The sequence below is a fragment of the Colobus angolensis genome, unplaced genomic scaffold, assembly GCF_000951035.1.
Source record: "Colobus angolensis palliatus isolate OR3802 unplaced genomic scaffold, Cang.pa_1.0 Scaffold92, whole genome shotgun sequence".
Lineage (NCBI taxonomy): Eukaryota > Metazoa > Chordata > Mammalia > Primates > Cercopithecidae > Colobus > Colobus angolensis.
Genome location: NW_012123154.1, coordinates 7138640 through 7155819, shown reverse-complemented (window position 1 = coordinate 7155819; position 17180 = coordinate 7138640). Strand labels below are relative to the sequence as shown.

The 17180-nt window shown below is 34.8% G+C and overlaps 1 protein-coding gene across 5 annotated transcripts in view; it reads right to left on the bottom strand.

Moving 5' to 3' along the window:
• Window positions 1-17180, bottom strand: part of ASPH (aspartate beta-hydroxylase) — a 195036-nt gene that overhangs the window by 173679 nt on the left and 4177 nt on the right. For 2 of the 5 annotated variants that reach the window (XM_011931941.1, XM_011931943.1), the window contains exons 2-4: window positions 15237-15386; window positions 13641-13685; window positions 11857-11925 (exon numbers count right to left, since the gene is read on the bottom strand). In XM_011931941.1, coding sequence (XP_011787331.1) covers window positions 11857-11925; window positions 13641-13685; window positions 15237-15386 — 264 coding nt within the window. Of the gene's footprint in view, window positions 1-6126; window positions 7194-11856; window positions 11926-13640; window positions 13686-15236; window positions 15387-17180 lie in introns of those variants that run through there. The other 3 variants (XM_011931942.1, XM_011931944.1, XM_011931945.1) reach the window with 2 other exon arrangements.

Sequence of the window (17180 nt, the reverse complement as noted above, 5' to 3'; positions counted from 1 at the left end):
AAATGTATTAGTATCTCTTACCATTGACAACATAAAAGTGGAAACAAGTGACTATGGTTATATTTGTCCACTTACATGAAATACATAGATAACCACAACCAGTACTTAGTCCCATGTGTTTAACAATTATTTTTCACAGATAAAACTTGATTCTTTCCTAAACGCTGTGAAAAACAGTGTATCACCCAGTAATACTGAGTACTATTTCCAATCACTCTCCACTAAAGTTTATTTCAGAATAAAATACCAAAACTATTCTTGTAAAGCCCACTTTTAAATATATGAGTAGAATCCAATGTGTAAAACACATTAGCATAAAACATTAAAATATATTTCTAGTACCACTATGTTCCCCTCCTGACTCCTGCATGTTCTCCCACAGCAGATCCAGATTTTCCTATTAAAAAGTAGAGTGAGGAAACCCGGACTGCCCTCTCCCTACCCCCGCTGTTACGATCTAGGTAAAAAGAGCTACATGGATGAAAAGACTAGAGTTAACTTCTGTCATGAATAAACCAAAATATTAGATTAGCATTAGATTAGTGAAACATATAAAAATAAACAGTGCTGTACTTTATTTTAAACTTTTTTGGTTTGGGTATAAATCTTTATGGTGATACAAATGAACAAATGAACAAAGTGCAATGCACAATACAAACCTCCAAAGTATCATCTTATGTTTTTCTGAACTTAAAAACACAGCCAATAATTTTTCAATATTTTTGACATAACAAAGACCAAGCTAATAATTTAACAAATTATTACATTCAGTCTCTGAAGAAAAGCATATAGACATGAAAAAAGCATACCACCAAAAACAGTTAATAAAGGAGTCCCTAAGTAATAATGAAACAAAAAGAGAGTCAAGAAAAAAAAAAATTAAAATTTTTTTTTTTTTTTTTTGCCGGCTGCAGTGGCTTACACCTGTAATCCCAAAACTTTGGGAGGCCGAGGCAGGGGGATCACCTGAGGCCAGGAGTTCGAGACCAGCCTGACCAACATGGTGAAACCCCATCTCTACTAAAAATACAAAAATTAGCCGTGGTGGCGGGCGCCTGTAATCCCAGCTACTAGGGAGGCTGAAGCAGGAGAATCGCTTGAACTCAGGAGGCAGAGGCTGTGGTGAGCCGAGACCGTGCCATTGCACTCCAGCCTGGGCAACAAGAGGGAAACTCCATCTTAAAAAAAAAATAAAAAAAAAATTTGTAGCCCGGAATTTAAAATAAAATGAAAAGAAATTTTTTTTAAAAAGAAAATGTATGGTTTTTTTTAAAGTGAAATGATCAGTTTTAGGAAGGAAGGAATGAACAAAGGTTTAGGATGAGGACACTATTCTGCTATATTAATTACTAAACATCCTTTAAGGTTCTTCAGAATACAGTTTTATAAGCAGTAGAGAAGGCAGTCATGCCACAATGATGAGAAAACATATGTGGAAGGAAAGGTGACCAAAAACCTAGGGTGCTCACATCAGCCTTCTTTATTTCCTTAGAAGAAAACTGATCATACATGGAATTTCCCTAGATTTTGAGGGGGACAGAAAAGGAAAAAAGAGTTTGAAGAATTTTATCCGGGTTTTGTTTTGAAAGTCGAGGAAATGCAGGCATGTACGTAAGAAAAAGAAGCTAAGTTCATAACAGGAGAGAGGTGATGAGGTCAGGAGGAGGTATAGGCTCAAGGGAAAGGGCTGGCTTTGGAAACCAGAGGGAAGCAATGTCTGAAAAAACGAGGAGTGAATGAGAGAAGAAACAATAGCTCAAAAAAATCCTGAGACAGTAATGTTGTAAAGGGAAGAGAGAAGAAAATAATGGAATGAAGCCACACTAGATTATCTTAGGAAAGCAGAAAGCAAAATCATCTCTACAGAGGAATAAACTGACCCTGGAAGAAGGAAGGGTGTGGAAAAGGTTTAGAATGACTGCTAACAAGGGAAACTGTCGGAGTAGCATGTCCCCAATGGAGGCTCAGTACAGGTAACTTTATGACAGATTTTTTTTTTTTCCCCAGCAACAATGGCAAATGCAGTAATGGAGAAAGGGGTCATTGGCAATCCAAGATTAGTGACAGCATGCAGAGGGGAAAAAATATATTAGTTTGTGGGCATTAGGTAGTGGACTTAAGGGGAAACCACAAGGCAGGTACATAAGGCCTACCTTTCTATTCTTCCTAATTCTTGACAAAATTAAATTCTTATCATTTGTAACTATGGTTGATATAGATTCTCCCTACAGTGCCAAAATGCCATAAGCATGTCCTACTTTTCTCCTTTTCTACCTTTACTACCATAGCTAATGTCTAGGGGAAAAAAAGAAACAAAGGAACATTCCACTAATCAATAAAATTCATGACAACACAAAGGCTCTTCAAAAATAGTTTCCAAGTAGTACGAAGAAAATTCTATCAATTCAAGCAAAAATGGAAACATCTTGGTATTTCTTAATCCATTCAGACAAAAGTTGTTTTTAATTAATAGAATATATTTCAATTTAAGAAATAATCAAAGAAGCATTAGGATGTGCTTAAAATACATGTTGAAAAGTAACTGCCATGCTATTTACTTTCTTTTCATCCTTTTATGCTTATTTTGATGTAAGTATTTAAAGTGATGATAGTTAATAGCTCTGGCAACTATTTGGGAATTCCTATACAGAAATTAGAAAAAAGGTCTTACATTCTTCCCTTAGAACATAAGAGAGTTGCCTAAAGGAAATTTATGCTATTTTGGCAACTGCCTCAGGCCACTATTCCACATTTTCAAAATCAAATGTTCTCTATGAAATTAAAATGTTTGAACCATTAAGCCAATGGATAGATCTGTGGTTACACCACATGCAATAGACATAATTTTAGAAGACTGGCTGCATTACAGACACACAAGTAGCTACTTCAGACTTTCAGACAGTCAGCTCTAGAATTCGTCTGGATATCGCTTCATACTCAGGTCATTTCAGCCACTGCCACCATTTCTGGTGAGACCTGTAAGTCACTTTGAGCCTTCTCACCTTCCTCTGTCCCATAGTGGAACATCACAATCATTTCAACATTGACTACACATAGCAAAAAGAGGCCCTAAATGTCTGAGTAACTGTCCTGTTAGTGAGGCAGACTGTTCCTCTAGAATGGATGTCTACTCTTGGTAAAACGCATGTCAGGACCCTACACCAATTTCTTTTTTATTTTTAAACAGATATAATAATATAGTACAGATTAAAAGAAGCAGCAGCAGCAGCAGCAGCAGCTACAAACCCACCAACCCTCTGCAATAAGTGGGGAATGGAGGATCAGAACATAACTGAAAGACTAAATAAACAGAAAGGGATTACAACCAGAGACAGAGAAGAAAGGTAAAATGCAGATTCAAATACAAATTGGAGATTGGAAAGGTCACCTGAAGATTTTTGTTAGCATAGGTCAGTTTGTTATAGAAACTCAAAATGTCATTTCTATTGCAAAAAATATGTCCAGTAATTTTACCAGTTAAACCCTTTTTTTTAAAAAAAAAAAAAAACACAACTCAGTATTTTATTATGCAATGAGTAACTCCTCACCCACCAGGATCCACACCAGCGTATGACATTATTCATATGATATTAATGAATATCACATGCAGGGCTTAGCATTGAAGGGGAATTCAAATAAAACCTAAGATCTGGTTCCTAGATTCAAGGAGTCCACAAACTACTTGATATCTAACTCCTAAGTATTACAGGGTCATCTCAACCAATAACAAAGGCAGTGAATTCTGCATACTGGTTCCATCATTTAACTTATGAAAATAAAGTCTGGGTCACTGAGTTTCTTTAAGTATTTCAAATATGCATTGTGATCAAAGATTCCATGCCAAATCACAGAAAATTTCTTATATGTTTTATAGACTTAAGGAGCTAGCCCAGCAAATTATGTAGAAAGAGTCTTAAAGCATCAATTCCCAAAAAGTAAACTGCCAGGTGATCAAATTAAGAATAACTGGCTATGCTAGATCTGATTTTTTGATAATGCTCCTAAGTCACAAACATCAGGGTAGACAATCTGTTCTATCTTACTGTAAATAAAAACAATTCAAACAGAAAATAGTCCTTCCTTCATGTCTGGATACAGTTCTATAAGACAGGGAGGTAATTTCTAAAAAGAAAGAACCAAGGACAAGATGAAAAAGCAGGACAGCCCACTATTCCATATGTCCTCAGCACTGAGGTGTCTGTAGGATCCCCAGGGCAGCAGGCTGACAGCCAGACCTCAGGACTGGGTAAAACTGGCACCCAGAAGACACTTCCCCAACTGACTTATACCCACCACTCATGCCCCAAAGCAAGGCAGGCTGAAGGAAGCTAAAGGGCTGAAAAGAATCCCAAGAGTGCTGCTGTCTTGTTTTTGTGCCAAACTCCGGAGAACCCAGCACCTTTGCAATCAGACAAACGTCAGTGCATCCGGAGAAGGCAGAACAGTGACTCTGAGGAGACAACACTATATCTCAATACGGAGCCTGTTCCACAGAGTTTCTTTGGTTGCTCAAAACTGAAAAGGTAAAGTAAATACAGTATAACTTAAAATTCCGTAACTATATAAATATTCAAATTAATGGGATACGATTTTGCCTTAATTTAGTTCTTAAGTTTAAAAGACATGAGCAAGGAAGATTTATGAAACAGAAAGTTAGAAAATACACCCTTAGAAAATTAAGAATTATAGCAATACATAATAAATCAAACTAAGGTGAAGTAATTTTGATCTGCTTCAAGATACTTTATAGCACAGTTTTGCAAATACTTTTATTTTATCTCACACACACATACAAGCCTTAGGCACATGTTGACGGAAGTCACAGAAGTCAGGGGTTCATCAGCTACCTGGGTGTCACTTTCATCAGAGGCTTTCAGAGGAACTAATGAGAGGTGGTACAAAATAAGTAGCAAATTTTTATCCCACATTCTTGTTTTTCACTTACAAAAATAAAGCATAATTAATTTCTGTACATAAAATATGAATTAGTATGACAAAGTCTGATGAAAAATTAATAATTTCAAATATTTTTAACACAAAATTTAATTATTCTTATCAATTAATCAAATATCTTCTAGTGTTAGTAGTAATGACATGTTAACAAATAAGATTGCTTTAAAAAGTATATCCTGGAAATTTGGCTAGGTGAATTTCATTGAGTGGGGCTGAAGATTCCTTTAGAATTTAAACCTAATAAACTCTGATATTTCATATGACCCAAGTATAAAAGCAGAAGACACAATAAACAAAAAGACTGAATACATTTTCAGAAGGAACATTACTGAATGATACTCATTTGCTGGAGAACATGCTACTAAGTGACAGCTTAACTGAAGACCTTGAATATTTGAAAACAGAAGCTTTAACTGACTATCAGAAGCATTAACAGAATAAAACGTATTTGCCCATTAGCGAGAGCAAGACAAACTAGAGCTTTAATAGCCATTTAAACTTTAAGAGATTATTTGTCCAGTGTATATATCCACATCCAAAAGTCGCTATAGAATGTTTGCTTTTTAATAATATTAGCAAATTGGACAGTCTTCCCTGACACAGGTAAATGGTGGGCAGAGGGGATGGATGTCCCATGCTGACTTGAGGCTGCCACTTTCAGACTATTATTATGACAGCCTACAAGAGTAATTTCTAACAATTTAAATTTGTCATAGTCCCCTCAGAATAAATGGATGAATGACACACTTACTGAAAGTAATTTAATTAGATATAGAAGACAAGAAATATTTGAAAAGTAGAAATTATAGTTAAATAAAATGTGAAGAAGTGCAAACATTTGGGATGGAACATCACTCCTTCAAAAAATAACATCCCTTTCCTTATCTTCCTTATCCCTAGAAGAGCTTTACTTGAGGGGAAACTGATGAAATCTCATTTTAAGAAATGCATTTTGTATATAGCTGATACAACTGTCTTTGTTACTATTGAAGCAAACTCATTTTTAAAGAAATTGATTCAAATATGTTTTTAAGGTTTTCTAAAGGGAAAAGTTTACCGCCCTAATGGAATTACCACTTCAATAAGTTTATAATTCTAAAAATCACATTATATCTAAGCCAAAATCAATATCCAATTAATAAGTCAATGAAAGAAAAAATGGAAAAAGACTTATTTAGGATGAATAATTTTAATATGTACAACATTAAGATACATATTCACATATTCCCTCATGTGTAATATGCCTACTTTAAAAAAAAATACAAATTACTTTCTCTGGATGTATATTTGGAAATAAAATTGAAAATAAATTTTGCTTTCAGAGACAGAAATATGTCATGCTACTACTATCTGAAAACAGTAAGTTAACCTACTCTAAGGCAAAAACATGGGGTTATTTTTAAATTATTTTAAAAGCACCATTAACACAGAATTTTACATAGAAATTTGTAGGAACCTATCTGACACAAACCTAAACAAATTACAATAAAAAATATCAGCTTAGTAAAGAACCATCATTTTACACATCAGTCATGTTAAAGAACAGAGAAGCATTTAACTTAAAAATCATGCCAGAAATATTTTTATACTGAAATCCATTAGAATCATCTTAATTAATAACGTGTTAGAAAGACAAGCATCAAGGGTTAAGCACAACACAATCTGCTGTTAAGTGTCCAAATTTAGTTCAGTGAATACATGAGTTGAAACAAAACAATACAGAAACCAATTATACCACCAAGAACATCATTTTCGGTGTACTTTGTAGTTGACTACAAGAATGAGGAGTACCATTTTTTTCAATAGAAGTTGGGGGAGCTGAGCGAGCAAGGGACTAGCTAGTAGCTGTACTGGGCAAGATCACATGGTTGACTTGCACGGTAAGATCACAACCGCCCCACTGCACATTAAGCCCTGCGTAAGCAAAGGAAAGAAAAGAAAAAGGAGGCTGCTTCGGGTGTTCATTTGCCAATGACTTCAGTCCCTGAATCAAAGCTACTGGTTATGTAAATCCAGTATGACACAAGTCTTTCCCTGAACCCCTTCATTCTGTGACGTACCATCAACACCATCTGCGGTTTCGCTTTCTTCTTCTTCTTCTTCTAGCATTTCAAAGGGAGTCATTATATCATAGAGAAATGAGAGGAAACCATAAAACCAATCTGAACTTTCCTCTGCTAAAATATTAAGGACTTCCTCAAGAGAATCAATATTTTCATTACTGCCATCTTTGGTCAGGCCTACATAAGAATAAAGGAAGAGAGAGAGAAAATAAGGAGAGCAGTTAGGTGGAAAAAAGAAGTGGAGGAAGGGCGATCTCAAAAGCGATGTGCATCATGGTCAGAGAGGTTTACAGAAATGGTATTTGGAAAATAAAGAAGTCCATTACAATGCACACCTTACAATCAACTCTCAATCAAATGTCAAAAGAAAGCCACAATTTGACCAATCCTCACCACTCCTACCAGCCCCTACCTAGGTTTGCCTTTCTCTCATTAGAGTGTTGAATTGAAAGACAAAATTTTATCAGTCAAAAATCAATACACAGTAATGGAAAATCAGTTGACTGTAAAAGGAAGAGTGAATAAAAGCAGTATCAGAGAAAAAAGATATATACTCTGACAACCTCCAGATTTGCTCATTTACCAACCAGATTTTATTGAGAGTTGATTATACACACATTCATTCATTCATTCATTCAAACTAGAAAGGCTTATTTCCTCAAACTTCTCCCCTCCCCACACCAGCACCCCACTTAAGACCTGGAGTTAAGTTAGGAAATTCTGGAGTTAATATAATTAGCAGTATTACTATTTATAGCATCCACAGATGGGCATAAGTACACTGAAATTATGTAACTCAGATAATTTTAACACTTAAATTTTAACACTATTAAATGTGGTAGTTCTATAAAACTCTGGCAATTAACTCACAGTCCTGTAATTCTGGCCAATGACAAGAGTCAGCTATTAATAATAATTCACTTTGCCTACCGATATGAAATTTGATCAAGGCCTTAGCTGGTCACTTGCAACAGGAACATTCCAAACTCCTCTCCCCATAGGCCTGTGAAATTAGCATCTATTGCTAAGACCCCTTTCAACTGTCATTTTTAAGTATTGGACCCAAAACAGGCCCTTAGGATAGAAATAAATCAAAGTATATATTGTTTTTATCATTTGTTATTTTCCTGTGAAGAATTGGCTCTGGGTAGCAAAGGTTTCTTAGCTCCAGTAAGTATCAGAATCTGACAATACTACCAAGCTGTATACCAAGCCCATAATTCTGAGGAGGAATAATAGGGTAGGGTGTTCTGGCTATAAGAAATGTGAACATCCATGACCACTGAGCTTTTCTGGTTGTAACCACCTAATTCGGTCATTTAAGTCTTTGGCAACACACAATTTCTCCATGTAGTGTAACTACCAGCAATCAAGATCGGCAGATAAAGGATAAGATGACAACTAATTTAAAAGTTTTAAAGATTACAGTAAATTTTCTCTGCTTTACTCAAAAGAACTATATTATGTCATTCTTCATGTTTTTGGTAAGAAAAAACGCAAATCGCAGTTGGTATTTAAATTACTTTCTGACAAGCCTAGAATGTTTTCACTTAATTTAGCAGTAGACAAATGCTGTGAACAAAGATCTATATTCCCAACTAAGTCTCTGTGGGAATAACACTGTTTCTTCTTCCTGCCTTAAAACATTATAGCTGCATATTTAGTATAAACATCGTTATTTTTCTCCATTTGCCAACATATTATAAGTACTTCCGAGTATTACATGTAAAATATAAAACTTTTCCATCCTTCAGTATGACAGGTGACCATATGCAACAAATATGCAAAAGCATTTGAACAAAACTGTTTACCCAGCAAAGCAACCTTCCTCTGGTTCTCACGACAAAAGTACCAGTCCAAAGAGAAAAATATATATTCTGGGTATGTGACTCCTTCTGAACCTCTAAGAACAGGGCTCAACCAAATGGAATGTCTTTGGCTTGGCAAGGTCTGGTCTTCTCCTCCCATCAACTCACTCATGCATCTATCAGTCTACAAATGTTTTTCCAGGAGGTAGCAAGTGCTGACTGGCTTCCCTTTTGCTTTCCAGCCATACCTGATACGATGCCAGCTAGGTGCCAGCCATAGGACAAAAGGACAACCACATGATCCTTAGGTGGTGTCACTCTAAGGATTTAGTCCTCGCGTCATTTAGTCCTCGGGTCATTTTCCTGTTGATTTTATTTGGAAAATAAGTTTTTAAAGAATACATTTTCAAACAAGGTAGTTTTCAATAATCTGAACTACAAACAAAGATACCTACATTTTAGTTAATTTGGCCACAAAAATAAGAAGCTATGTAAATGAAGAAAAGTGGGCTTAGTACACTTTCAAAGAATCAAATGGGCCTTGGCCAGAAATAATCAAATAATAAAATTAATGATGGTTAGTGGTCTTGATTTACTCACATATGTTTAATTCCATTTCACAAGAAAAGCCACACCCTAAAATTCAGTGAAATGTACCATGTGAATGTATACATTTCCCCAAATTTATAAGATTTAGATATATGCAGACTTAAGAATCTAGAAAAAAAAATTATTAAATAAATGCACAGTCTATGAAAGATTAACATATCTCAATTATTACTATACCTGCGATGCCAACAGCTCCTCTAATCTCTGATTTCCTACCTTCCTCCCTCCCCTTGGATCTCCTGGGCCTTAATCTAAAACCTAAACCCTTAAAGCTTAAACTTTACCATTAAGCTGCCTCTCCAGTGAGAATGTACCTTGGAAGTCTGGCTTCATTTTGGGTATATGCTCACTGTAGTGCTCTCCCCATAACCTCTACCTGACCACACAGAACCCATTAAAGCCTCTGTACTCCCAACAATTTCACCAGGCTGTCTTTGCAGTAACCTTCCAGTAACAGAGGCACCACTAAACTACAATAATCTTACAAACCAGAAAAGAACTTTAGTCATAAAACTCAATTCAAGTTAAGGTTGCATTTCCTGCAGAGAACTCAAACGCTATAGAAATAAGATTAGAGGTGATAAGTAAGCCTAACATTTCACCTTTGGTTTGTTTCATCTGTACTGAAGCTACAAGCCAACTGCAAACTAGTATAGGAAGGGTAAAAAAGTATTTATGTAGCTTTATCTGATCTGTCTTTATGCATTTATTAGTAAAGTTACCAAAATAAACCTTGATATTCACCAAATTTAGTTCCACCTCCAAGTGTATAATTCTTATAAATGGCACAATTTATGAGTTCCTTACACTATCCCTGCAAACAGCAATATTCAAAGTTACAATTAATTAGCTTCTTAATGGTAGGTTAAAAACCTTAAAGGGGATGACCTTTTGAAATCTCAAATACACTAAAAATCAAATTAAGGTAATAGTTTGCTATAGAAATCAGTGTGTTTTATCAAGGAAATACCACATTTTAATTTCTAATGGCTGACATTTCCTGACAGACCAGATGGCTGGTTTTAAGCAAAAACAAACAAATAAAAATCAATAAAATATAGTAGATGAGAGTAACATTATTTCTAAAAATAAGGGAACTTGGCCCATATTTTATTTTATCTTTAAAATAAAGAGCTTTGCTATTCAGAATTTGTCATTTAAAGCAATATAATGAAGTGATAAACCATTTATAGGCTAGCAAATTAACATCATTCTGATAAGTTCTATATAATTTTGTTTCTTTTACATGCCCAGGATTATAGTCATCTGAGGATTCAATATATTTACAGAAACTCAAATTTAGATACACAATGATAGGACTACATTGAAAATTTCATTAAAGTTAAGACAAGAAAATAAATTTCATAGTAAGTTTCTATGCAGCAAACATTAATTCCCAATGGGCAGGAAAAAAAGAAAAAAAACTAACAGGTCAAAATTAGGAAGGTTTATTATCTTTAATCACAACTAAAACTCTATATTCATAGAACTTTCTCTATTTCATAAGGAGGTGGATTTAATCTACTAAAAGCAGTTTCATTGGTTACAGATGTGGCATCCTACTGTGTTTTCATGTCTAAAAAATATACACAAAACAGTATAATTAAGAAGAATTTCTTTGGGTCATTATTTTATAAGCTTAGTGTATAGTATCATGCCATATCCATTATTTTTCTAAGGACTCTAATATAAAAAGTTTTAACATATATTATGCTACATACAAAAGCAAAGGAAGTCTCAACAGGCCAGATTATACAAAATTTGCATGTTAAAATTAACACCATTCTTTCCAGCAAGACAGCACTTTAAAACAGATAAGGGAACACCACATTGTTATTTATTACAAGAAACATCTCTGATAAAGACAGGTAATTCTGATAATGAAAGAGAAGGGTCCAAGACTTCCAAAATAAAGACACTGGGTCAAAAGACCAGGAGTTCACATTTTAGCACTACCGTTAAAATATGCATGGGACATTTTAAGATGTTTATTATCAGTTTTATTTCAAAATTAATTTACATAAGCCTGTAGAAATTTACATTTTGAAATGGAAGTGAATGTCTAATGTTAATGAAGAATATCTATAATTACCATATCTAAAAATTGACTAGGATATTAGCTATTCAAATTCTAAGTTTAGAATAAGAAGTACTTTAAATCTGAAAACACACATGAAATTATTATACTTATCAAAATATGTATGTGTAAGAGATATACACTTATTCACTGATAAAAGTAAATTGAAATGAAAGAGTCTGCAGAAAAATAAGCCATTTAAGCTTTTAACAGTAATGAAATATATGATTTAAGGGGGAAAAATCTTCTGTAAGATATATACTATTGAGATAGATATTATTAAAGCAAAAATATTTGTTTCCAGCATTTTATCACCATTAACAAAAAACATAAAATGTGTACTTGCCTAATAAAACTTTGGCATCATCCACATCAAAATCTCCATCACCATCAGCATCATAGATTCCTAGCTTTCCTACAACAGGGGAGAAATGATGGATATGGAACAAAAAAGAAAAGAAATTTAATACAGTATTACAACTTAGTGAAGTCCTGCAACTCAGTCATAAATGTTACCAATTAATGCAATTCTTTGCTCTTTTAATCCTGCAAAGCAGTGTCAAATGAATATCTTACCTAAAAATAGTGAGCAATTCAGTTAAGAGAGTCAGGAAATGTTCAGCTAGCAAATTCTATGAAATAAAACTGACAGAGCATTTTCTTTAAAGACTGAACAGCATATTCTGATCTAATTACTCCAGAATAATTTTTTTTTTTTTTTTTTGAGACGGAGTCTCGCTCTGTTGCCCAGGCTGGAGTGCAGTGGCCGGATCTCAGCTCACTGCAAGCTCTGCCTCCCGGGTTCATGCCATTCTCCTGCCTCAGCCTCTCGAGTAGCTGGGACTACAGGCGCCCGCCACCTCGCCCGGCTAGTTTTTTTGTATTTTTCAGTAGAGATGGGGTTTCACCGTGTTAGCCAGGATGGTCTCAATCTCCTGACCTCGTGATCCGCCTGTCTCGGCCTCCCAAAGTGCTGGGATTACAGACTTGAGCCACCACACCTGGCCCCCAGAATAATTTTTATTAAACTGCTAAAAATATTTCTGGTAAAGTTTTTAGCATATATGAAATAATACTGATGCATTCCTAAATTACTTGAAATTTAATGTTTCTAAAGCATGAAATTTCATCACACTATCAATATCTGAAGCAAAAGAAACAACCAAGCCTCAAATAAAGACTAAATGTAAATAGATTAACATAGAATCTAAGTACTAAAAATTAAAAAATCATTAATTTTATATTTTACAATCATGATTTATAACAGAAATATCATGAATTAACCTTTAAAAATAAAAGACCATTCTGGAAATAAAGCATATAAAACTGGAGGCTTCAGAAATTATAAAGGAAAACTTAGGATTATTCTACTTAATTAGCACAGGCCATTTATACTAAGAAAAAAAGGGCTTAAAACAGATATGCTGAGGAGACAATACTACCAAAACCTTTCCTCCTCAAGAATAGAAAATGTTTTTAGGCTTTAGTGCTTTATCGTAAGGAACACTGTTATTTTGTTTAGCATTTCAAAAAGTCAAATACATTCAACTCCCTAAAAAGGCATCCTAAAATCCACATGATTCTAATTCATTACTGGACAATGACTGTGGAGAAACATAATAATGTTAATGTACAGCAATTTTTTAAACAGCATTTTCAAATACAGCATTAGTACTAAAAAAAACAACAGCTGGCAGCATTGTTACCATTTCTTTAACACAAAGTACATTAAAAAATTATAGAAGAGCAGGCAGAAATTTTGGTTCAGAGTAGCTCTGATCAATCTTTATCTCCCCAGAGCCCTTGCTCTACTTAGCAAAATGGTTAACTTGCTATACAGAAGTCTGAGTTAGCAAACACATACACATTTAAAATGATAATGATGAAGGAAGAGATAAGGATGTTATTTCAACTGCTAAGAAAACAAAAAGTACTAATCAAGGCTATGTAGAGTACAGAACTCAAGAAACAGTAAAAGACAGAAAATACTATCCTCTCTGACAAACCCATAATGGGAAATTGGTGCTACCGCTTATATTCTGATGTAAGTAATAACTAAATTAGTAGAAAAAGGATGAGCCGTTAAGAGACTAACACACATAGACTTGAAATGCAACTCCAATAGCCTACCTTGAAGCACCTCTGTTAAGTTATAACGGAAGTCCTTTGCTTTGGCTGCATGCATGTAAAAACATGAAAATTGTTATTTGTGCTTAAAAGTACAAATATTTAAAGTGTCCTCTTTTAAGATACAACGTATCACTGTAAGTCAGTTAAAGCATAGATCTACTCAGAAATTTGTCTCTAAACTAAAATTCTCCCTCAGTTGGTCTGTCAATCTATCCAGAGACTCTTTCTTTAAAGTAATGAAAATGAAAAACTTCAATGAAAGACAGATTATACATAAGCGTATTTTGTTATTCCTACAGCCAAAAATTTGTTTGCTCTTTCTCCCCAAAAAGATGTCTATAATCTGAGAAGTAAAGCAGAAGCACAGGAGGTCCAATGCAAGGGGAGATCACCCATGCAACATTGTATAGAGAGACAAGTGTGCATTTTTTCCAGTGACAGGTCCACATCTTTCACTGGATTACTAAAGAGGAGGACCATTATTCACAATAGTCAAAAAGTGGAAACAACTCAAATGTCCATCACTGATAAACAGATAAGCAAAATGTGGTGTGTCCATATGATGGAATATTATGTAGCCATAAAATGAAGTACTGAACCTTAAAAACATTATGCTAAGTGCAAAAAGGCAGATACAAAAGACCATATAATGTATGGTTCTATTATATGAAATGTCCAGAATAAACAAAACCACAGACACAGAAAGTAGATTAGTGTTTCCCAGGAGAGGGAAAGAGGAAGAGTTTGGGTATTTAGGGGAAGGAGGTAACAGAAATAATCTGGAATTAGATAATGCTAATGGGCATATAAAATGATGAATATAGTAAAAAAAAGAAAAAAATGAATTGTACAGATTCGAATATATATAATACTGAATTTTATTTCAGTTTAAAAAAAGACTTTTGGGGAAGATAAGGAGAATGTGACTCTCAAAATAATAGAATCATTAATGTAAAAAATCGTGAAAAACTGCAGTGATTACAGGAGAGAAAAGGAAAAAGGTGGAGAAAGGACACTATCAGAATGACCACAGCAACTTCCTCAGAACAGCACACAGATCACACCTACATACACACAATCATATCAGAATATGCCTATCTCAGCACACCCATCCAGTACCTAAAAGTGTGCACACATACCCCATCCCAACAGAGACACAGAAGAACGTACTTCGAAAACCCTCTCTAAGGAAGGGTTTTGCATATTGTGTGGTTATGATCCATTAGCAAGTCCTTAAATAAATGTAGTGGCTCATGATCAAGTATTTTTAAAATTTATAATGTAACAAAATTGAATAGAAATAAAAAAGTACTGCAAATAGTGAGAATGAGTACTGTTTGATAAAACTTCTCCCTGTGTGACAGACATAAAATATAAAGCCTTTTTTCAAAACCCTACAGGTCATGTTTAAAGAAGTTCAAAAGACAGTACTCCAAGGTAACCCTCTTCATATCCCCTTTCAGCTGCACTCTATTGAGAACCACTGAAAGGCTATAGAAATTACCAGTAACAAAAAGATGATAACAAATATTCAAGACTCCTAAGAGATGTCACTTACTCCCTTACAAATTCACATAAGGATATCAAAATTCTTACCTAGAACTTCCTCATAGTCAACAAGATCAAACCAAACGACAGCTACCGATGTCCAGACGCCCAGCAATGCAATCACCATAAACCACGTGAAGAATGAAGTTCCCGAGAGTCCTCCTTTCTTCCCATTCTTGTGTCCTCCGTGCTTTGTCTCTGTTTAGAAATAAATGTAAGATGTCATAAGAAGAAAACACTTTACTGAACACCTCTTCTCACAATTATTTCTCCAATAATTTGGGATTATGCACAATGATAGACCATTTCAAAAATAGTTTTCAGTTAAATTCTCAAAACATGTCACATAAAATATTTTTGAAAACAGAAAAGATTGTTTAGATGCAACACTAACTTTGAAGTAGTGAAAGAAATAAACTCCTGAATGTTTTTAAAGATTTAGAATAACATGTATATTCCATCCAAGTTACTCATCAAAATGACCTGAAATTACCTCTTTCCAAAGGCAGAGCACATCAACAACTTAATGAAATCACATAGAAATGTAGCCAAATCCTTTTCTCTGTCCCATTTCATTTCTGCAGAATCTTAAAAACTCTGTTAACTACCACAGAAGAAAATATTTCTCCCTAAACCATTCCGTATTCTTAGCCAGAGAGAGAAGGACAGAAAAGTGAAACAGTACAATCCATTCCTACTCCTTTACAAGATCTGTTGAGGCCCAAGGAAACAGGAAAAGGCTCATTCACAACTGGTCTCACTGCTGGAAACAGTTTCGTAAACTGCTGTCCATCTAAAGTGTCATTTATCGCATTTGATATGCTTAATATACTTTACATTCTTTTGTAAATATTCTTCTCACAGCCAAAAATAAACAAAAATCATTCGATATTAACAGAAAATAGTCAACACTGTCCTTAAAAAGATAAGACAATATTCAAATCTCCCATAAAAAGGAGTACAATACATATTATATCAATATTAATAAAAAGGATAAATAATATCTCAAAATGCCTTCTGAGAAGAGGAAAAGTTTATCAAACAGATGATGGAAGACCAGGGCGGTGTCTCCTATTTGTGCAGCAGGTGGAGTCGCTTTCATGTGCATTGCTGCTGGTGATCCTCACTGTGTCCTGCCACTATTTCTACAGAGGGCATTTCTGGATGTTTATGCAGGACAATGTTTCATCCTGTGCACCTGTTCCTCACATTGCAAGATTTCTGGCATCCTTGGTTTCCCCTGGACCCAAAGGCAAGGAGCTCCCAAGGCTTAGGACAAACAAAACACCCCCAGACATTTCCACATGTTCCCTTCAGGGGCAGTTCCTGGGTGAGAACCAACAGGGATAAGGACAGGAATAATTATCTGTTTTATAAGTGAAACATGAAATGATTCTCCCAAAGTCACCAGTACAAGTTGGGTAGAACTAGGAACATATCTCTACAGCTCTGAGTTCCTTAATCTCTAATCAGTGGGCCAAATTACACGATTTCAAAAAACCCCACTAGCTCTAATCTAGAACCTGCTCTTCGACTTCTAAGTCCAGTTCTAATTACCGAATACTGTTAGTAATTTCCAGTGGCTCAAGTCAAGAATATATTGCCAATATATTCTTCTGGTAGAAACAATGGAATTCTTCTTGTTAAAAGGATATACACATTTTTAAAAAAATTCATCACTAGATCAGTTTTTCAAATGGGGCCATAAAAACTAAATCCATCTGAGCATATATATGTACACTCAAACATATACATATATTTATCTACATGCCTGCATCAAAGTATATAGAGTTCTGATGACTAAATAAGACTAATTTTTTTTTTTAGACTTAGTCTCCCTCTGTCGCCCAGGCTGAAGTGCACTAGCATGATCTCGGCTCACTGCAACCTCTGCCTCCCAGGTTCAAGGGATTCTCTTGCCTCAGCCTCCTAAGTAACTGGGATTACAGGCATCTGCCACCATGCTAATTTTTGTATTTTTAGCAGAGACAG